A 22,967-nucleotide genomic window follows, 5' to 3' on the forward strand; every position below is an offset into this window, starting at 1 on the left:
AGCGGGTAAATGATCCAATAGGAAGAAAGCTGATTGTGTTTGCGGAAGTAAGACGCATTGATCGCCTCAAATATGTCTGTGTGTTTTAAAAACATTAGTATCAATACCATCCCATATCAGGTTTATTAATGCTAATTCATTCTTTTTTTTTTTGAATGCATAACTGTTTATTGTTTTGTCTATATTTGTATTTATATTTTAATCTATTTATAATTAGTCGGTTAAAATAATAGCATTTAGTTGAGTAACACTAAATACTGTAGCTGAAATAGTCCTGATAACTACATTTTGACTAAAATATTTGAGTCACACGGAGTGAAACTATTAGATTATTGCCCCCCCTAGTGATGGTTCCTATTCATTACAAGCAGCTCTTATAAAAGCCGTGTATGCTTGTATAATAATCAGCAGCTGTTCTGTAAGCTGTTAGTGAGCTGTTTACAGGTTCTCCCGCTGTCCGTCATGTCCTCCTCGGCTGCAGATCAAACTCTGCTCAGGCAGATGTTAGGACAGCTGTTGGGGGGTCGAGAGGACCCTGAGGGCTTCTTCGCCATGTGCGTCTCCGTCCTGGGTCACAGAGAGACCCGGTCCAGGTTCCCCTCCTTCATCCAGCCTCTGTGCGCCTCACACGGCTCTTTACACGCCCAGCTCACCTCCATCTACCTCCGCTACTTCTCCAAGGTCAGTGAGGGTCTGATGGAGACAATGTTGGATTGAAAACCTTTGATAAAAGTTTAGAACTGATCAAAATTCACATTCTTAACAATAGCTATGTGTATAGCTATTTATGTTTTTATTTTTTCATTTTGTTATTTAATTTTTAATTATTATACTTTGTCATATATTATGTGTTTTGCATGGGTTCATTGTGTTAGAGAATTACACAACACTTATTACTTTTCACTGGAAGGAATTTCCAAAATATCTGAAAAACTTTGACTTATCAATTAATCAAACTTTATTTATAGAGCACTTTTCTTACTATTCAATTGTAGTCCAAAGTGTTTGAAATTATTTTACTAAGTGATTGACAAAAGGTAAAATGATATATACATAATAATAATAATTAATATTATTAAGATCAGGGATGTTAAACTCATACAGACCAGTTTGATCTTAATTTTAACAGATTTTAGGTGGAAAAAAGAGCAAATTCAACATTAATGTGCCCTGGTTTGCACTTCCACGTATACATGATAAAGTATGTGAGTAGATCAGTGCCTGCAGGATCTTCACTTAAATGTCCTTGATTTTTGGAATTTGGAGAAGTTTTGTGGAATATTTTGAGGAAATTTGCAATTTGAGATAAAAAAAAAAAAAAAATACTGCCGTCGTGCAATATAAGAACTGGAAAACTGAGCTCTGCAAATATTGTGGATTTAAATTGAATTTTTGTGTTTGGAGCGGCTGATATATTTACAACTTAATTAGTTGGTAATTTACAAAATGTTTCATGTTTTTTCTATCATTTTTACTTTCTCAAGAGAGCCGAATTTGATGCTCTAAAGGGCTGGATTGACACGTGGTCTAGAGGTTAATACACATAGAAGTAATTTAATAAGATAATTTTTAAAATGACAAATAAGAAAGAGTAGGAGATTAAAACAAAGCAGAAAAGGGTGGAATTTTTGAAAAATAAAACTAAAACTAAATTAAAATTAGCATACAGTGAAAGTTAAGAACAACAATAATAAAGTATTTAACAAATCCAAAATTTCAAAGAATGAAAATATAAAATTGTAAGCATAAAAATGATAAAGCCCTACATAAAAGCCAGACTGAATAAATAGTTATTTTAGTTTGCGTTTAACAATCACAATATTCTCAGCTTCACTTTTATTATTAATTATTTTATATAATAGATTAAATTACATCTTTTAAACTAGTAGGGAATAAAAATACATTGCTGCTTTGTCCAACTTAAGACTGTTAACATTATTTACGATTTTATTGAGAATCATTAAAACAATGTAAAATATATAAAATAAAAGAATGTTCTGAATAATTTCATTTCATTTTCTAGATTTTATTTTGTATTTCTAATTAGTTTCTGGTCTATTTTAGATTGATTCTAACGCGATACATAGAACTTCATGTTAGAATTTTTTCAAAGATTTTAAATGTATTTGATAGAACAATAACAACAGTTTGTCTCCACCCACTTGTAGTCTGAAGATGATGAGCTGGGAATGGCGTTGGCGCTCTCTCTTGTTGAAAACACCAATCCACAGTCGGCACAAAGATCAGATGAGATCTCTGCTCCTCCGCTCGGTTCTGAATCCAGATCTCGGGGAAAAGAACCAGAAAACAAAGCCAAAGACAGAGCTATGATGAACGTTGAGGAGAGTTTGAAAACACAGGAGAAAGTGTCTCGCTCTAAGAAGAGGCGACAGCGGCGAAAAGGCGTCGTCCAACAGATCGTTGGTTTACCTGGTTCTCCATCTGCTGCTGCCCCGGTTCTGCTCTGGATCAGGAGGGATCTACGACTGTGTGACAACCCGGCTCTGATTGGATGTCTGGAGCTGGGCGCACCCGTCATCCCCGTCTTCATCTGGAGTCCTGAGGAGGAGGAGGGGCCGGGGCCTACCGTGGCTGTGGGCGGAGCTTGTGAGTTTTTTTTTATTGAAAGTGTACGTAACATAAACCTGTTTCTAAGATCTTTCCTTTTGCCGTTTTCACATTGTTTTTAGGTAAATTCTGGCTCCATCAGGCTTTGTCGTGTTTTTGTGCATCCCTTGAATACATCGGCAGCCATCTTATCTTTCTCAACGCCACAGGAAAAGCAAACGAGCTCAGAGCTTCCCTTCATGTCCTCAAAGACCTGATAATGGAAACGGGAGCTCGGACGGTTCTGGCCAACTCTCTGTATGAGCCGTGGTTGAAGGAGAGGGACGACGAGGTTCTGTCGGCTCTGCAGACAGAAGGAGTCGAGTGCAGAATGTTTCCCTCCTATTGTCTCAGAGAGCCGTACTCTGTCAGCACGCGGGGCGTCGGACTGAGAGGTAATTTTTGTTTCTATTCCAAACATTCAGAGAAGAATTTTAAATATGAAGTTCAGCGTGTTGTCGTGTGATGCAGGAATCGGTTCGGTGTCTCACTTCATGAGCTGCTGCAGACAGAATCCTGGAGCTGCTGTCGGGGTTCCTCTGGATCCTCCAGCGTCTCTACCCACACCGAGCTCATGGCCACAGGGGGTCCCTCTGGATACACTTGGCCTGGCTCGAATGCCTCGTAGAAAAGATGGATCAGTGGTAAGTGTGTGAATCTGCACTATATAATGTAAATAAAACGATGATATAAAATTCAAAGGTGCACAAAATAAAATCGAGTGAAAAAAGTTACAAGAACACAAAGGGGTGCAATGACATTTGACCCTCTTGTTTTCTGTAATGGCTTCGATGCTGCAGTGTTCATAAGATGGAGTATAGCAAACACCGTGGTCAGCTCACGTTTGTCCGTAAACGGACCAACTTGTCTGTTGGGTGGCCGTATTTCAACACATCTGAACACCAAAGCCTCTTCTAAGTAGAGATTGAGACAGATCTCTGTTTGTGTGATGTTGACGTGCAGCCCCCCAGTGTCCACACATGGATCCCTACACAGCAGCACATTTTAAGTATAAATTAGAATAAACACCCCAAAAAAGGGAATTTTAAAAAAAATATTTTTTATGTTACTAGTGAAAACTAATTAATAATAACTGATTATAAGACACAGAGGCAAGCTACAGTGGCCTCATGTAAAGGATTTTCAATATTCACGAGTGGTGAAATAACCCGAAGTTTGGGTCCAACGTAAAAATGAAGAAGTCTCATAAAGAAAAATTGTTTAATATCCCAAGAAATAGTATCCTTCATCTATATTATTTATAAAAGCAAGGAATCTCTGTCTGTCTGTGTGTGTGTGTTCCTCAAATATCTCTGTGAGTCAGGCTCAGATTGACCTGAGACTTTCAACAGGGCTGCTGCTTAGTTCAAGGATGTGCAAGGTCGGATTTGTTTGGATGACCCACCCTCACGCCCCACCTTCTTTGGAGAGAGACTCAGTGATGATGTCATCAGTCCTAGCTCTAAAGTGATGATGTCATCAGTTAGAACATTGGTCCTACCTCTACTGTGATGATGTCATCAGTCCTACCTCAACAGTGAGGAGGGATGGATTATCTCTGCAAAGGAGAAGTGCTCACTAACACAGATTTAGACACATTTCTGAGCAATATTTGTGAGAAATAGGTATTTTGTGTTTATAGAAAATATTTTAAATCTTTCAGTTTGGCTCATGAAAGATGGGAGCAAAAACAAAAGTGTTGTGTTTATATTTTTGTTATAATACTCAGCACACTATATACATGGAACTTCTACTTGTTCCACTAAAGTGAAAGAGTGGATGGAGAATGCTGAGTAGTAGTAACTGCTACAAGCTACAGAACAGTTAAAGCCCACATCATTGTGACCATGAATGGGAAATGATAAGCTTCAGTACGTGCTCCAAACACGAGTCGTATTTGAATCACACGCAGGTCCAAAAGAAAAAAATTAATGGAAAGTCTAAAGTATAAAGGCCATCAGACTAAAGATTTACACACTTTTATGTTACAGAAATGAGATAATAATAATAAAAACAGTTAGATTGGTACATTTGTTTTCATTCTTTATTTGTTAAGCAAAACAATCCCCCACAAGGGCCCTCATTTATCAACCTTGCGTGAAAACGGGTGTAAATCTGAGGTCACATGTAGTCGTACGGCAGGACTAACGTGGGATTTATGAAACATTTGTATTTTACCAATCCCATCATAAAAATGATCATGTGTTGATAAATGTGTCATCTGAATTTGATCGTAATTAACTTTCTAAGAGGTGCCCTCCCTCTGAGGTTTTCCGAGATAAATATCGGCATCCTCACATCAGAGGTGACGCAAAACAAAGATGTGTCTTTGACAGTATGAAAACGACATAAAGGAGCTCATTTAAATGCTCTGTGAAGTATCAACTACCGAGCAGGTGACGTCTGCCCCCCTGTGTGCGCTGAGAACAACTTTACAACGGAAATTCTGGAGAGCCACACGGAAATATGACATCGATAAATACCAAAGCTTTCGTGAATATCGTCGAACGCACGAACGGTCGATAATTGAGGACTAGGGATTCCAACTTTTACAGGCAAATTGTTTTTATCAACATTATGTTTGTTACTCTAGATTGGGATTTTTTCTCTCTATTTTTTATATTGTATCGTATTTCATATCGTATCGTGAGTTGTCTATTTCGTTACAGCTCTCATGGTAAGTTCTGATAGAACACGCAGACAGAAATAGAATCAGGATCTTTGTGTTTATTTCAGATCGACTGGGCAGCGAACATACGAACATCCTGGGACTTCAGTGAAGACGGAGCTCATTCCAGACTTGAGGCCTTTCTCCATGATGGTGAGTTCCTTTGTTTGTGTTTGAAATCATCGCAGAGGACGCTAATGTGTGATTCTGGCTGCAGGTGTTTATAGGTATGAGAAGGAGTCCGGCAGAGCCGACGCCCCCAACACCAGCTGTCTGTCCCCATATCTACACTTCGGACAGCTCAGCCCCCGCTGGCTTCTGTGGGACGCCAAAGGCGCTTGCTGTCGACCTCCTAAGTTTCAGCGCAAACTGGCGTGGAGGGATTTAGCGTACTGGCAGCTAACGCTGTTTCCTGACCTGCCGTGGGAATCTCTCAGGCCTCCTTATAAGGTTTGTTCTCACTGAAACATGATTTAAACTCTGCGTTCTCAACATGTGGTATCGTAACAGGCTCTGCGATGGAGTAGTGACGGTGGCCGCCTGAAGGCGTGGCAGCGCGGGAAGACAGGATTCCCTCTGGTGGACGCTGCCATGAGGCAGCTGTGGCTCACGGGATGGATGAACAACTACATGAGACACGTGGTCGCTTCCTTTCTTATTGCTTATCTGCACCTGCCGTGGCAGGAAGGATATCGCTGGTTCCAGGTGAGACGGCATCAAACACGTTTAAATACAAACACAGACGTTATCGTCAGAGATACGCATTATGGCTTCAACAGAGGAAAGGCTTTTAAAAAAAAAGTTTGAACTTTATTTTTTAGATGAATTTCCCATCATTTAATAAAGTCTGACATTTCTGTCATTTATTTGATTAACCTGCATTAAGTGAACATCAGATCTCTTTAAATTTAATTGCCTTTTAAAAATGGGACTGCTTTACAGTTCTAGAGCCTGCGTTCCTCCATCTTGAACAGGGCTCTGGGTAATATGGTGCTCCAGGCGAGAGTAGACTTTGGCGCCGCCACCCACCCACACAGAAACCAATACTTTGAAATACCTGTAATACAAAGTATTATGTTCATGACAAACTGCAAAATGAAGCATGTTGCTGCAAACATTTACATGGTGGCCTATCCTTACACAAGCACAAGTTGTCATTGTGACTTAAAAAGCTGCTAAATGATCTAAAAATCAGGCTGAACACTTCACTCCAATTGAAAACAATGGGATGTTTACAGGAAGTGGGGCCGTGTGACATCATCAATCACATGATTTCCAGATGAAGGAACACAGGCTCTAAAACTTTAAAGTAATCCCATTTTTAAAAGTTAATAAAACAAATATGGTGCAGAATAATAATTAGACATATGAACTAATAAGGATACAGTATTTCAAAGATTTTAAGCCAAACAGTGCAGAATCCATTAAAAGTTGGGGTGCTCAATTTATTTTATTTAATTAAAAAAAAAAAAAAAATTCTTATTAGCATCATATAGTATATCGTAAAAGTAATCTGTGTGCTGTCTGTTCCTTATAATTAATTATTTTATTTAATAAAACTCTGGAAGACATAATATTGGCGGTCACTCCCTCCAGCTCCAATCACAGGATTTAGAGAAAGGAGGGGTGAGCAGAGCCCAAGTAGGAGCCTCCTCATTGGCTGCTGCGATATATGGTGAAGCGTGTGCACGGTGCAAACTTGTTTTCAGCAAAGCACGGCTGCTGAAAAACCCACCAGGAAAGAAAGCTATACTGTATGGCTGTTACTGCATATACTGCTTAAAAAACCAAAAAGACAAAATCAGAGGAAGAAAGGAAAGAGTAAGTAACCATGCATAGCACTACTCCAGTGTGAGCATTATCATAATTATATGTTTCATAGATACAGTAATTGGCAGCTAAACTGCCTACTATGCACACATTTATCTTATTGTTTAAATATTAGACAAAATAAATCATATTTAATCCAAATAAAAATAAGATATGACACAAATCACTTTGTGTAGCTTTTCCTATATTTACAGTTTGTGCAGGTCTTTGACAACAACAGCACCTCAATGGAAGCCATTGATGTGTGATACAATGGCACCACCTAGTGGCTTGTAATGGGAATGGGTTTCACAGTTTTTGAAGAAATAAAAACAGAACTTCTATGCAATAGGTTTAAATATACAACACTTTATTCAGTGTTTGGGGCTAAATTTTGGTGAAAGTTGCAAATCTGTAGCACATATGATTGATTTGTGGTGATTTAAAAAAAAAAAAAAAATGTAGAGACTTCCTTCAGGATTCTTGGCCTGTTTTTGCAGCTGAGACATTATGGGATGGGACTGGACCTTTGTGCAAAATGTGGAGATTTTTGGGCATGGGAAGAACCTGTTTTTAACCAGCTGTTTAATGTTTTTGATGTTCAGGACACACTGCTGGATGCAGATGTTGCCATTGATGCGATGATGTGGCAGAATGGAGGCATGTGTGGCCTGGATCACTGGAACTTTGTCATGCACCCCGTCGACTCGGCGATGACCTGCGACCCTTGCGGCACCTTTGTTCGTAAATGGTGTCCGGAGCTCACAGACCTGCCTGATGAACTCATCCACAAACCCTGGACGTGTCCCGCATCCATGCTGCGGCGAGCAGGTGAGGATTCCAATAGTTCCTGTTCATTATCACCCAGAAATCATCCAGCATATGAGATCAGATATGTCAAAAAGATGTTCACTTCTGGAAGTAAGCATGAAAATGTGTACATGGGGTTTTTGAGTATACTGAATCCATTTTTAATGGGATCCACACTGGCAAACCAATGATTCCCACTCAAAATGAAGAAATCCAAGATGGCCACCGTCCATATTGCTAATTTGTATATTTTGTCATAACTTTGGTTCTATTTGATATAGAAGCATGATCTCAGTGGTGAATTATAGGTTTGCAGGGTCAAGGAATTCAATAATATATCTTAAAATACCACAAATTACTAATACATGTGCCGTTTGATGTAGAAACATGATCTTTGTAGCAAAATGTAGGTTTTTGGGGACAGGGATTGACATTAAATAGCTTTAAATACTGTAAATTGCATCCAGAGCAAGATAAAAGATGGCCAGCACAACGCTTTACACATGGAAAGGATGAAATTGAGGTTTTTTTGCTGCCGCAAGCACTGTGTATGACAAAGATGCTTTTTAAAAGGTGAACAATTTGATTTAAATCCCCATAGAAACATGAAATAATAATAATAATAATAATATATGATATTTTCACTTATTTCTCAGGAAGATTATAACCACTGTGATCCTGGTGCTTGCATGCATAAGCATTAATCTGAGGATGTGTTTATTTTGCACCACTTGCCAACATGTACAATGATTAAACTCAAACCTTTGATGTAGATTTTTGAGTAATATTTAAATGAACACAAAACAAATGTTTCAATTCTTTTCAGGAAGATATGTAGTGATGTTTCCATACACTGTGTCAAAGAGCATACCTAATTAATCTTAGTAAGCTAGGTCCGAATATTCCCTCTTATCTCCTTTCCTATCCACTTACCGTCACGGGGTAAAGGAAAGGTGTCAGGAGACTTCCTAAAGGAGTTATGGAAAGGCCATCACGTTGTTTTGACAATCAGAAACACTTCCACTAGGTGACGTATTAATCCGACAGCGGCAAAGGTTAGTGACATCTGCCGTGGTGAAAAAACTGCACATTTCTAAAACTGGACTAAAAAACACATTTATAACACTTTCCGCTGTTCCTCTAACCACTGATATAATCTCAAATATCACAAGGTTTGAATGTAAATCAAAGGAAAAGAGGGATCAGGCTACGAGGAACAACAGTGAAACTAAAAGAACGTCACATTGGTTGCTCACACTCACCTTTCACTCACAAATCAACATTAATCTGAATGAATAGGCTGCTCACAAAGGGGACTTTACTGTGTTCATTTTACAACATCCACATAGAATTCATAGTGTGAATATGGGTTTTAGATGATTTAAAGTTCTTCAAGGCATATTATTGCATTGGTAACTTACATCAGTGGTTCTCAACCTTTTTGGCTCCAGTACCGACTTTGTCCGACTACAACATTTTGCTCAGAATTCTGTGAAAAAAACAACTGTAGAACATAATCATGGAATTAATAAGTGATAACACACATTGTAAAGATTCCTATTTTCTATTTAGTGTCTCCTAGATTGATTTATTTCTGATGTGAGACTAAGACTGATCCTTGTATTTTCAGTTCATGTTTTAATCGTGAACATTTCTATTATCATTTTGTTGTTGTTTGTCTGTTCTTTTTATTATTCAGTATATTTTTCTCTTATTTTGTGTGTTGTTGGTATTATTGAATTTATTCTACCTCAGTGTGTGTGTTTTTGGTGTTTATGTTGTTTTGTATGTTTCTGTTATTTGTGTGTATTTTGTAGTGATCTTGTATTTTTTTTCTCTCATTTAGTGTCTTCATTGTCGTTGTGTGTGTTGTTGGTAATAGTAAGTATTTTATTCTCTTAGTGTGTGTGTTTTTGGTGTATTTTTGTGAGTTGCTGGTAATATTTAGCATGATTATCATTTTTAACTAAAAATAAGCATAAACCCCATATTTTAATTAATTCATTTGTTAATGTCCTTCTCTCGCTCTCTCTCAAATATCCCGTTATAGAAAAAGTAATTTACATGATCTGCTTCCCTTTTCAGTCATCTTGAGTTCCCGTGAACGCTCGGATGAGGGGTTCCTTTAAATGTTGTTGCAGCAAGGCATTGTGGGTCAGCATTATGCATCAATGTTTCCCAGCCTCTCTTCAGATTAGGAGAACCCTTCATCACTCCAATTTAGTAACCTTTCTTGTTTTATTTACATGTTGTTAAACATGATGGCCTCTGAAATCTCCTACAGCTTGAAAATGTCAACCTGTACTTTTAACGCACACTAAATATCAATTTTGTTCATTACAATTATTGTATATCAGATAATTTATTTACCTCAATTTTTAGTAATGTGCATAACATGTTAGTAACAATTTAGTAGCATATTAAGGCCACAATATTGTTTATTTCATTAATGCCGTTTATTGTCAACGAGCGTAAAAGATGTTGGCTGAGCATGTACAGTGTCTGAAATAGGCTTAAAAATGATTCAGCATGTTGGAAATAAATTCATCAATGTGTTCAAGTACCCCTAGGGGTACACGTACTCCTGGTTGGGAACCACTGTCCTAGGCTAGAGGAGGTTATACCACTTTGACACGGGGTTAAGGAAAAATGGATAGGGAAGGAGATAGGAGGGAGTATTGGGACGTACCCTTAGACTAGCTTAATACAACCAAGCTAGCTAATGAAGCTTGGATCACATTAAAAATGGATTCAGCATACTTAAAAAGCCCCATGTACACATTTTCATGCTTTCTTCTTCTTGAATGTCACTGGAAGTGGTAAGATATTTAATGAATATAGTTAGCCGTTTTCTTCTGTTTTTGTGTCTGAAAATGTAACCCTTCCTCTGGTCTGAAGGTGTCCTGATAGGACAAACGTACCCAGAGCGAATCGTCACTGATCTGGAGGAGCAGAGGAGCCAGTCTCTGAGAGACGTGGCGTTGGTTCGCCGACAGTTCCCCCAGTTTGTGGACAAACGCTCAGGCTGCGACTTGGTGCCTCTGCCCCCCCGCCTCGTATCTGAAGCTCTGGGAGGAACACGTGAGGACGTGAGTGGAGACTTCCTGTTGCCTGTCATCACTCGTATGGAATTCAAACACCAGCAGGATGACCCGGACGCTGACTCGGCATCGAACCCGTACAACGCCGTCCTGAAGGGCTACAGGAGCCGCAAGAGGGACGAGACCATCGCCTTCCTGAATGAAAGAGACTTCATGACCAGCGTGATGTTTGAGGGAACTCAGAGAAAGGAGCGTCTGGAGAAAGATCAGTGTAGACTGGAGGGACTTCCTCCTCCTCCTCCGTCTGCATCCAGAGGACGAGCAAGGAGAACGCCACACGCCAAAGATCAGTTCTCTATAGTTCCTGGAGGAGCCGTGACTTCACTCAAATGACCAATATACTTTTTAGAAATAGAATAAAAAAGGGGAGGAAAAAAGTAAAAAAATGAGAAAAAGAGGAAATACATTTGAGAAAAAAATGTAGAAAAGTGACCATTATGATTTTTATATATATATATATATATATATATATATATATATATATATAAGGGGTAGAAATAAATGAAAGGGAAAAAGGAAACTAATTGGAGAAAAAAAAAGAAATTAATGGAAAAAAGTGACCATTATCCTCTGGGAAAGTGATTTTACTACTATTATATGCAGCATCAGGTAATCTCAGGTGTTAACTGGTTATCAGCTGAGTTTGAACTGGACGACTTTAAGAGAGTTCAATGCAGAAAAACTCCAGTTGCCTGAAATGAGGTGGAAGTAATCTATTACTTTGAGGGTTGGGTTGCCTTTAACTTCAATGATGTGTTGAGTTGCTGTATTTTCTGGCCCATAGGAAGCTATTTATTCAGTTAAAGTTGAGGGTGTGGCCAATGTGGCCAAATGCTCCATGTGTGGATTTTTAAAAGTCATAATATTTTTATTTTCTGTACCTAAATTAATGTTTGCTTAGATAAAAACCAAATACAAGTAATAAATGAAAGTCTGGATTAAGGAGCAGTCCTGGCTCGTATGTATTTGTAGAAAAAGTACAAAACGGTTTAAAATGTAAGATTTCTCAACCACCTTTTAAAAGTTGTCAAATCACCACATTAGGTTTGTTCAGATCACATCCAGTCTGTTATAAATGTCTCACTAACATACTATCACTACGAAATCAATGAGTATATACTGTCTACTACATACTATAAGTATTATTAGGATGATGAGGGTTCCTACTGAAGTATACTTTCAAGTTTCCCAAGATGCATTTGGAACCTACAAGGACAAACACCTGAATCACACTGAGGCTAAATATATCTGTTGATTCTCCATCTTTGAAAGTTCTGAAAACATTTTAAGTGAGAAAATGACCAAGTAGAATATCAACATGAGCTCATTTCATCCATAAAACTTAAGACATATTTCATACAAACATTTTCAGACCCTCCATTGTGCTACTGACTAAACTTCCTGTTAACTTCAAAACCAACCTTATTTACCAAAGAAACTAAGGGAAGACGAGAAGAGATGCTTTTATTTTGATAAGGGAAGATTTGATTTTTAGATTGAAGCCAGAATCAGGACCATTTTATATTTTGCTCACAATGCATCATGGGAGGGCTGAGTAAGGCTTAAAAAATGTCCCCATATAGTATATATACATCCAGGCATTTTTCACCTACTCAATCTTTTCATACCATCTAATGTGAACACGCTACATACTCATTTAGAGTATGAGTAATACGTTAGTGTGACATTTATAACACAGGCTTGTGTGGACTCAGTGATCACTCCTGAAGTAAAGAAGGGAGTAGTGATGGAGTAGTGCATCAGTCTGGTTCCAGTAATAAGTGACCATATTAATCTTTAAATAAACTGAAATGCAGACATGGAGCAGCGAGGAGGAGACTTCATGTGGAGATGGAAAGTCAACTGAAACTGATCAGAATCCACAGAAATCTGTTTAGGGGAGTATAGCAGCCCACCTACCTGCCCGTTCTGAAGGGCACCCTCATCAGCCAATAGAGTACGGCCTATGTGACAGAGCAGCCTTTACGTGAATTTTTATTAGAAAATTGCCAAATTCTTGTGATTAATTTGACTAATCATTGATGAAGTCTAAATTGCCACGTTTAGTCGGTCGTTCACATCCAGTGTATACAACAAGAATCCTTTTTCTAGTAAAAACAACAACAGCTGCATGTGTAGAGAATATTTTATTGTCTATTTTACAAGCCTTGTGTCCACAATTCAGACCAAAGTATTAATCCCACAAAAAGTGCTTTAAGTCCAACTTAATGTTAGAACAGTCAGGGTTTAACACTTTGAAACAGTCTTTATCAAATCAGAGATTTGATGCTCCAACAACTAATAGTTCTCAGAAATATAAAAATCAGTCAGTCGCAGAAAAAGGTTTCCTTACTGATCACAGATCTACAACGTGAACATCTTCAGAGGTCACTGATGGACGCTGAACGTGTTTGGAAATAAGAGGCACAACTACCGCCCCTCCCCCGCCTGTCTGTGGATCTCACAGGAAACAGTGATTGATCAGCACCAAAAACACTTGTCAGTCTTCGATGGAGCGGATGTATCGCTCATACGACGCTTCATCCATCAACGTGTCGAGCTCAGAAGGTTTAGAGATGGTCATCTTCAGCAGCCATCCTATAAACAATAGACAGCAGCACATGGAAAATAACGGTAAGCTTCCTGATCACATAAACAGATACTAATTATTTATCACTAGCTCTGTTGAGCGTAGGAGCCTCCCACGCTGTAAATTTGCTGCCCTACAGAGCAATGGTGCCCCTTATGTTCAGTTTTCACCAACGTAGGGAGGATTTTCTGATTTTTTTCTTTTTTTAATCAGGACCATCGTAATAATTGTTGCACACTTGGACACAAAAGAGACTTCCAGGTGTGCACGGGTTGTTTTAACCCTTTCTAATCTGAATAACTGAGGAACACATACATCAGCCACACCGTCTATTTAATACAGGCAATCTGCTCAGATGCTCTCGTCCCGTCTTTACCTGAGGACCCCCGCAGTCACTTAGCTGCCCCCAAAGCTGCCTGTGTGCACCGTCCAATATAAACAGTGCTTCAACCAGACGTAGTGTACATGAAGCTGCTCGTCAAGTTTCTAAAACTTGCATCAGATCATTCTACATGCACGCGCACAGATGTGAACACCGTCTGACTGAAACAGATTCAGGCTTAAAGAGAGATAAGAAGCTTCATTCTGATCAGACTGGTTTGGGACGTGTTCTCTCACGCCAAGTCTTCTTTTTTGGCCCAATTAAAGCTCTACTGTGTGCGTGTTCCATTATTACTGCAGGTCCCAAATAATCTCATTTAAATTTGTAAAGCGTGTCCGACGCTTTTACAGAATTAAGGCATTATTCTTTCCACATTTAGTGGTGGTAAGCTGCTATTGTAGCCACAGCTGCCCTGGGGAAGACTGACAAAAACGAGGTGGCCATTGTGCGCCATCGGTCCCTCCGCCCAACACTCACACACTACATTCATACGAGGTAATGTGGGCGAAGTGCCTTGCCCAAGGACACAATGACAGATACCACTGGAGTGACTGTCCCCCACTCCCATCCAACTACTAACCAGGCCCAGACCTGCTTAGCTTCAGAGACCTAACCACTAGATCAGGCAATGACAGGCTGTCGTCTATACCTATATATCTATACCAAGCATGTGTAACTGTCTCATCATCACCTTCACAAATTCAACCAATAACTTTTAGCTTTAAAGTAAGGCTGGAATAAAGACAAAAAAACCAACAAAAAAAAAAACAACTTCAGCTTTACTTCACTAAATTAGGCCCACGCACCACATGATCCCCTTATGCTGTGAAAAATCCCTGGTGAGAACCCAGTTTACTACTAATTAAAGTCTGTAAAACCAGCAGCATCATGTGCATCATGGTAACTTTATTTTATGCATTGCTTCAATTTATTTATCTAACTTTGGCAGGAAAGAATGTTTTTCTATTTGCATAATGTGAAAAATTAACTAATGAAATAACTAAATTTAATTAATTATTTACTGAACATAAATGCTCAGTTTGTAAAGTTTTAAACCTAAAATCAGAATATTTTGCAACTAAAAGTAAAAAAAAAAAGGTTTTGCCTTTAAAATAAATGTACATATGCAAACATAAAATAAGTGAGACATCTTTTCTTATCAAGCCTTTTGATTTTCTTCCAATAAGGAACCGTTATTGTACTCATTCCTGATTTTATAAATTAATATTTTCACTTGAGGCAATGAAAGTTTTACATGTAAACGGTCAAATTTTCTGGTTCAATAAACAGGAAGATAATTAAATTCTGATGTAGCTGGTTATGATTTATATTCCACATAAACAGAACTGAATCATAACCTAACCACTAGAGTGGACATGGGCTCGTCTGTAAACAGTCACATTTACAGACCTTGTAGTCGCTGTTAGCTTATCAATAAATGGAAAGAGATTTATCACCTTTATAATAAGTGTTAACTAGACCACTGAGAGTGAGGTCTAAGGCCAAGACAGGCTGACTTGATAATAATGTATCATGTTTTTCTGCAGTCAGTGTCTTCTCCTCGTCCTTCTCTCTCTGCTCTGTTTCAGGTATCATGAAGCTGATGATGACAGTTCCTGATCTGTGGTTCACGACTCAACTAGTGTGAGACACTGATGTTCTATCTCTCTATCCTGTTCTGTTGGTCCTTCTGTCCACTAACCCAACCTGTCGACGCAGATGGCTGCCACCTCTGAACCTGGTTCTAACGGAGATTTCTTCCTGTTAAGGGGAGATGTTTCTTCCCACTGTCACTAAATGCTTGTTCATGTGGATCTTGTTGGGTTTTTTCTTTCTTATTATGAATTTTATATTTTGTTGCTATAGAAATAAAGTTGAATTGAATATCACAAAAGTAACTTAGGGCCTAGAAAATCCAATAATTTTTTTCTTAAATTTTGTGTTTCCCACAATATTTTAAAATATTTTATCAGTTTTTTTTTAAGGAAAAAGTGGTTTTCAACTCCTGTGAGGAAACTAAATAACTAATAATAAAAAATGTACGTCAGAGTAAAAAAGTTATTTAAAAGCATGTGTAAGCTACAATTAAAAGGTAGTTTTAAGTTGTAGTGACATGGATTATTCTGACTGCTCATTATTAATTATACATAATTAAATATAATAAAATAGTTATTTCACCACTAGTGTGCATAATATTGTAGAGTATTAGAAGCTATCAAGTTCTCATTAGTTTAGATAAATAACGCAGACAAACTCATCTTTCCAATCACACCTTTATCTTCATTTATCCACGTGATGAATGATTGAAGATGATCAGAGTGAATAAAACTCACCGTCTTTGTAGCAGGACTTATTGACCAGTCCTGGGCTGTCAGAGAGCAGTGAGTTCACCTCCACCACCTCACCAGTCAGAGGAGAATACAGCTCACTGGCTGCTTTTACACTTTCTAGAGCTCCAAACTCATCTGTGATGAAGAAACGAGACTCATCATCATCATCATCATCATCATATGAATGTCTCAGCACATCAATAAAGATCAGCAGGTTAACACACATCCACTGTCATCTAATCCTACATTTTATTTTCAGATACGATTTTTTTTTTTAATAACCATTACTTGATTCTGTTGGTGAGTGTTTTAATATCTGATCATTTCTTTTTCTAATTTAAATTGGTATATATTGTTTTTATTTATTTTACAGCACATGCAGTGAAATGTTTTTCCAACATATATGGATGTTTTATTTTTCTACTTTGCAAAATATGCATGTAATAAATCAATGTACATTATGCTTAAAAATTATTTTCTGTTGTATACTTAAAACTGCACTAAAGTATATTTTATCCTAATTCTCAATGAATCCATTACCAAAATCTTTGATAGCTGCAGTGACGTGGCTGGTGAGGCACTGACTGCTCTGGAGTTAGATGCACACATTCATGAACCCAATAAAATCTTTGGAAATGTGTAAATAGGGAGCAGTTATTTCATTGTACATTTAATTTCGCATTTTTATTCTGCAATTGCAAGAAGATTTTCTTGCATATATTACATGTTCATCTTGAACTGAAATTTTAATTTACAAAAAACATTACAATTATATTTAAATTTTGGCCTTAATAAAACAGTTATTTTAAAAGGCTTTGAATTTTTTTCAACAATACAATAGTAAGAAAAACTAACTTTCATTTTATCACAAAAACATGCTTTATTGTTTTTTTGGGGGGTGATCTCTTTTACTAAATAAAAATGAAAGTCACGGGTGATCTTCTATTAAAGTTTGGGGGTTACGGGTCTTGTTTAGTAGCCTGGCGATGAGCCACACCCACTTCCTTACTTTTTGTAAGGGGGGTATGGTAATGTGGCCATCTCTGCGCACTTCCTCGGTTTGAAAAAAAGCGAGCCAATCAGAGCCGTAGAGAAACAATGTCATATCTCCTTCACCAAGCAGTGCCAAACAAACATGGCCCCCACCACAGAGAAGCCGTTCAGAGCTGCTGCTGAATATATCGTTGAAACCTCAACAAAAATAGGCTTTAAAATCACAAGTCGGTACCATACTACATGCTATTCTCCTCTGCCATTAGGGAGCTAGCATACCCCCAATTATTTTCAAAATAACTACCACTGGTTCAGTCAGTGTAATTAAAATAGTAGAATTAAATAAAAATCTAATAAAGGAGCTGAAATTGAGAAAAAAACCAATAGCTTCACTAGCTTGGTTGACAGACATTAAAAATAAACAAATCAGTTCTTTAATGCAATTTAAAATGTAAAATACGATTTTAAAAAGCATCGCTGGTGTATGAACCACTGAAGTTTGTAGCATTTAGCTTTAGCATTACACTGTGTGACACCAACTCTCATCCAGCCAAGGTGCTGTTAAACTTTAGAGTGATACGGGGGGAAAAATGCCAGAGCTCCAGATATCAGATCTTTGACATCTTTTTATCTTCTCTAATATGCTTCTGCTCACCGTCTCATAACGTGGCTAATGAGCAGATAAAATCCCAACAACAGACAGTGGTTGTCCATCCATAACAATGAAGTTCAGTATCCTCTCTGTGATTTTTGTTGCCTGCGTACCATCCTTCGTCTCCTTCACAGGAAGCTGCTTCAAAGCGTCGTCTGTTTTATTTATTCAGTTCAATGAACACAGCATGCTCACTGGTACGACATCTCTGTTGGTGTTTGATTAGGTTGGTTGTGTTTTAACTTTAAGTTTTTCCACCACCCCTCAGAACATTTACAGCACATGTACAAGTAGCCGTCGGGTTAGTGGACTGAGGTAGTTTAAAAAACACTGTTACTCGCTCCATAATGAAAATGGGCTCCTCAGCGTTTAACTTCCACATGACGTCACAAATGCCGAGCATAGATTTTGACTGAATAGATCGACCTACTTTTATGATTCCCAATCCAGAATTTTCTATAGATCGGCCCCGATACCAAGTATTGGATCAGTGTAACCTTAGATGATACCACGTTTGGCCCAATCGGAGCACCTTTAAAATTTCACATAAATATTGCACTTATTCACGGCCCGCGCACATTTATCTTTAACTAATATAAATAATCAATTTAAGATAACAAATCCACTGTCTTTTTTTTTTTATCTATTTGACAATAATGCTTTTTCTCAGATGTAATAAACAATAGAAGACAAAATACAATAAACAGGAATTGATTCCCTATGAAAACTATATTTTATGCAATTTCTAGGTGCTTTGACATCCTTTAACTCTTCATTCCTCAGCCTGTACATGGAGCACATAGCCTAATATTAGCCAATGAGAAAAATAAACAAAGCATAGTCCATACCGATACTACTACTTCTGTGTAGTTTTACGGAGGTTGGCAACCAAAGCATTAACACCCACCATACTGATGCTAACCTGGTATTCCCAGATAAAAATGTGGGTGACGTCACAGGTGTTTTAAGAGGTTGGATGTGTTCCTTCCTTTGGGTCCTATAGCTGGTGACAGCGCCTGCACAGTGGATCTCCCATTACTTTACCGTCTCTGCCTTGTTTAAACCCAACATAGATCCAAATGAGACTTTTGGAGTTTGGTTTTTTGAGCAAAATCTGTGACGCCATTGATGACGACGCTGGCAGACTCGCCGCTCAGGTCCGGTGCTTCTGCCATGGTGAGTGTGTTGTCTTGTGTTTGTAGCCATGTGTGCTTCTGGGCTAGACAGAACTTTTGCTTGTTTGTTTTGAAGCGAGTTTCTATTGTAGCGGAGCTGTCTTCAGTTCCTTCATGCCGGTGTAGAAACACACGAACAGCCAATAAACTAACACACGGGCAGAGCCAGAGTGTGGAAACAGCCTATCATAACCTCGTACGCCACCAGTGACAGGCAAACAGCCAATCATTCAGCAGCTGTAGAGTTCGGTTGCAGTAGTTGCCATGTTGGTTTGTTTACAAGCGAGTAGCAGCGTACAATAGGCTTAGACTGTGTAGAAGCTGGGAGGAGAGTAGAGGTAGCCGCTATGTAGCGGATTCTGGCACCGGTAGTATTGTAATCCACAGTAGTACCATCGTGTAGAATTTTTAGTATAGTAGGAACCGTTACAATTTGGCACCACGGGGTACAGTGGAACTATATAAACCAGGTTGTATTATTTTATGTACTCATGTGTACTATAAGGTGCACTTGAAATCCTTTAATTTTCTCAAAATTCGACAGTGCGCCTTATAATCAGGTGCGCCTTATGTATGAAATTAATATGTCAAAATGTTTTAGTACAACTTTGGTAAACTATGAAGCTGCACCTCTTGATGGATTTTTGGCGCTTCAGGGCTACCGTAGTCAAGCGCCTCGTGGGGTGATATGTACCTGTACTGTGCTTCAACATACTGAACTTAAAAATTGTGTAATGTTCTATATTTTATGTATTAAACCTGAACAATGTTGAGTTATTGTTAATGAGTTGAATAAAGTTTGACTTATCTGACCATTTTGTTTTGCTTAATGAGCCTTAATAATAATAATAATAATAACAAACCGGTGCGCCTTTTAGTCCGGCTTATAGCTCACTCTACTTTTTCACTGAGCATTTACAGATGACGTAACACACCACAAAGACTAATAAATATGTCCCACAAGTTCATTAAATCTATCAGACAGACTGTGTTAGTAAATGACTAATCAAACATGTATATTAGTCATCTAAAGAGAAAGCAACTGGCATGCTCCGATTGGCTGCGCCATTAGTGTGTGACAGTGACGTCACAGGTGAAGCTGCTCTCTGCTTTCTTACATGAATTTGAACAGGAAATACATTAATTCAGTGATTTGACCATATAAATGTTTAAATTATACAAAAATAAATGTATAGATCAGTGGACAGATTAATGTTCTCATATCAATTTAGCATTTTAAATGCCATGATGACGACTGAGGCTCTGACTGCTGTCACTGGAGAGCTGCTGCCCTAATTAAAAAATTTATTTAGAAACAGGACTTGTTCCAATAAATGATTTAAAAAAAAAAAAAAATGCAAAATGAAGCAGGATTTTATCAACAATCACAGATAAATAAATGAATAATACCTTGTTGAGCCAGATGTGTGCCAACATCTGGCAGTCCACAGTAAACCACGTCTCCCAGAGCCTCCTGGAAAACACAAGTGATCAATAACGTTGTGTAGGACACGTTCATGCCTCCATGTGTGTTTCACATCACGTACTTGTGCAAAGTGGCTGATTCCGACTGTTCCGATGCCGTCGTCTCCGACTCGGATCCATTCGTGTTTGTCTGTGAATTTCAGCGCTGGAGGAGAATGGAGAGATTTCTCTCAAATATTCACAAGTATATCCACAATTTTCATGTGTTTATAAAATTTTCATGCGTTTTTCCTGATTTTCACGGTCTTTTTTTTTTAGATTTTCGCTTGTTTTACCAGATTTTCACGTGTTTTTTTTATTTTTATTTTCTTTAGATTCCTACGTTTTTCAGATTTTCATGTTATTTTTAGATTGCTCACGTGTTTTTTTTTTACATTTTCACATTTGTTTTAGATTTTCACTATTCAATATTCAGAAACGTCAACGACACAGAAATTATGTGAGAAATCAGAAGAAAAAAGAAAAAAGGGAAAAAAAAACATGTGAAAATTGTTGATATATGTGAATTTTTTCGAGATAAATGTTTCTCCATAGAGGAGAAACCTAAGCAAATAATGAAGTCAGTAGGAAAGGCTCTGTATGTGTTTGTCCTCTATGAGGCGGTGCTAGCATGTGTTAGCATGTGTTAGCCACCCAACGGCAGTAAAAAGCCGAGCCCACACACTGACCTGCTGACAGCCGACAGGAGGACACCAGCGTCCGTCTAAAGGCGTCTGTTGAGAACAACTGACCTGAGCGAGACAGTAAAGGTAGAACCGTGTGTAGATTAGCAGTGAGTGAGCGGAACAGACTAGTACACACTACAGCCATGTCTGTCGCTGACTGATGAGCGCGAGGTGCAAACTTCTTCTTCCTTTTATTTTCGGTGTTTTACGGCAGTAGGCTGATACATGTTGGTACTCTAGCGCCCTCAGCTGGTGAAGAATGTGACCTGCATGATGTCATCTTATCCATGGAGATAGATTTGTCTCTATAATTCAATCGAAAAAAATGCTAACTTTAAAATAAATGAATAAATAAATAAATTAACAGCTTTTTGACTCAAAATGTCATTTTGTGCTACTTTTAGTTGTTCTAAATCAGGGGTGTAATGTTAATCTCATTTTAGTTCAGGGGCCAAATACGCAGATGTGGGCCAAGTGGGCCACAGATGTAACTGGGAAAACAAATAATTTCAATATTATTTGCACTTCTACGTATACATAAAATACAAAATATGTAAGAAAATGACCATATCCAAGCAGTAAGTGATAGATATCAGTCCCAACAGGATCTTTACTTTACATATTTCCTACATTTTGTGACCAATTTATTTTGTGTTGTGCGCATGTGTAAACCCTGAAAAACTAGCTACATATATCCTACCTTGTGGGATTGACTGCAGCCTCATCACCATCCTATAGCGTAGGTTTCCAAAGTGGGGTACGGGTACCCCCAGGTATTGTCATAGAGGGTATGTGAATAAAAATAAAAAAAAATAAAAATGACTGCAGTCATAGGAAAATTGCAATTTCTCCAAATGTTGTGGAATATACATTGAATTTGTGTATCTAGATATCTGAGCTGATTTATAGACAACTGAATTATTTGGTAATCTGGAGAATAAATTATATTTTTTCTATCTTTTTAACTTTCTCTTGCAGGCCAAATTTGATGGTCTAAAGGGACAGATTTGTGCTGTAGGGCTTCGCTGTATATGATATTACATTATTATGTTTTTAAGTGTGCTGGAGTAGGGGTACATATGGTTAAATGTCTGAAGGGGTATGGGACTGTGGAAAATTTGTGAACCACTGCTGTACAGAACGTGTCAAACCCAAGGTCTGGGGCCCAAAATCGGCCATTACAGCATCCAATTCCACCCAGTACCACAGGTAAAAATAATGACGGCAAAAACGTGAATCATTGCGTAAATCACAAAATGATTCACACTATTTAATGAAACTCCACAATATTTACAGGGGATTCCAATTTTCCTTTGTTTTTTATCACAACTGCAGTCATTTCTAATTTCAACTTTTGCAAGATTTTTCAAGAATCCTGCATTTTTTCTCACTAACAATCACACAAAATTCCTTTAAAATTACACTAAATCTGCTCACAACATTAAAGAATTTAGAAGTGAAGGCACTGTTATCTGTCATTTATTGATTGGATATTATATTATATGTGGAATTTCAAATTAGGTCACAATCAAGTTGAAATGCCTTTTTTCTCCACCTTAAATCTGTGGCCCAGTTTAGATCAAACTGGTTTGTTTGACAGCAACAATAAAAGTTAAATAAATGAAATTAGACATTATTCAGAAACGAGGGTCATTATTTATCAGATGAATAAATCCAAGAGAAAAACAATAACGACAAGG

At 38.0% G+C, this 22,967-nt stretch overlaps 2 protein-coding genes across 3 annotated transcripts; one reads left to right on the plus strand and one right to left on the minus strand.

Annotated features, from left to right (window-relative positions):
* The first annotated feature begins 396 nt into the window (after positions 1-396).
* On the plus strand, positions 397-11,429 carry LOC114465469 (deoxyribodipyrimidine photo-lyase). Of its 2 annotated transcripts, XM_028450498.1 has the most exons (10): positions 397-681; positions 2,169-2,607; positions 2,691-3,002; positions 3,079-3,251; positions 5,344-5,428; positions 5,493-5,725; positions 5,786-5,980; positions 7,690-7,915; positions 10,793-11,330; positions 11,409-11,429. In XM_028450498.1, the coding sequence occupies exons 1-9, from the start codon at positions 463-465 to the stop codon at positions 11,326-11,328; spliced, it is 2,418 nt and encodes an 805-aa protein (XP_028306299.1). In that variant the 5' UTR covers positions 397-462; the 3' UTR covers positions 11,329-11,330; positions 11,409-11,429. The 2 variants fall into 2 exon arrangements, with proteins under 2 accessions (XP_028306299.1, XP_028306298.1); XM_028450497.1 differs by having other exon boundaries at positions 10,793-11,423.
* Positions 11,430-13,123: 1,694 nt separating this feature from the next.
* On the minus strand, positions 13,124-21,459 carry LOC114466138 (glycine cleavage system H protein, mitochondrial-like). The gene is made up of 5 exons (XM_028451656.1): positions 21,271-21,459; positions 20,665-20,747; positions 20,528-20,591; positions 16,301-16,432; positions 13,124-13,593 (listed from the first exon to the last, which is right to left on the minus strand). Exons 1-5 carry the CDS (start codon positions 21,410-21,412, stop codon positions 13,496-13,498), a joined length of 519 nt encoding a protein of 172 aa, XP_028307457.1. The 5' UTR covers positions 21,413-21,459; the 3' UTR covers positions 13,124-13,495.
* Between the last annotated feature and the right edge of the window lie 1,508 nt (positions 21,460-22,967).

Source organism: Gouania willdenowi, chromosome 6 (genome assembly GCF_900634775.1).
Source record: "Gouania willdenowi chromosome 6, fGouWil2.1, whole genome shotgun sequence".
Classification (NCBI taxonomy): Eukaryota; Metazoa; Chordata; class Actinopteri; order Blenniiformes; family Gobiesocidae; genus Gouania; species Gouania willdenowi.

Bases quoted from the DNA above. Each gene is read 5' to 3' on its own strand.
- LOC114465469 (XM_028450498.1), top strand. From the start codon at position 463: ATGTCCTCCTCGGCTGCAGATCAAACTCTGCTCAGGCAGATGTTAGGA. The intron at 5,429-5,492 runs GTGAGTTCCTTT...TTCTGGCTGCAG, and splicing joins TGAGGCCTTTCTCCATGATG to GTGTTTATAGGTATGAGAAG. The intron at 5,726-5,785 runs GTTTGTTCTCAC...GTATCGTAACAG, and splicing joins CTCTCAGGCCTCCTTATAAG to GCTCTGCGATGGAGTAGTGA.
- LOC114466138 (XM_028451656.1), bottom strand. From the start codon at position 21,412: ATGGCTGTAGTGTGTACTAGTCTGTTCCGCTCACTCACTGCTAATCTA. The intron at 20,748-21,270 runs GTCAGTGTGTGG...ATTCTCCTCCAG, and splicing joins CTCCTGTCGGCTGTCAGCAG to CGCTGAAATTCACAGACAAA. The intron at 13,594-16,300 runs GTGAGTTTTATT...TATTGTTTATAG, and splicing joins TAAGTCCTGCTACAAAGACG to GATGGCTGCTGAAGATGACC.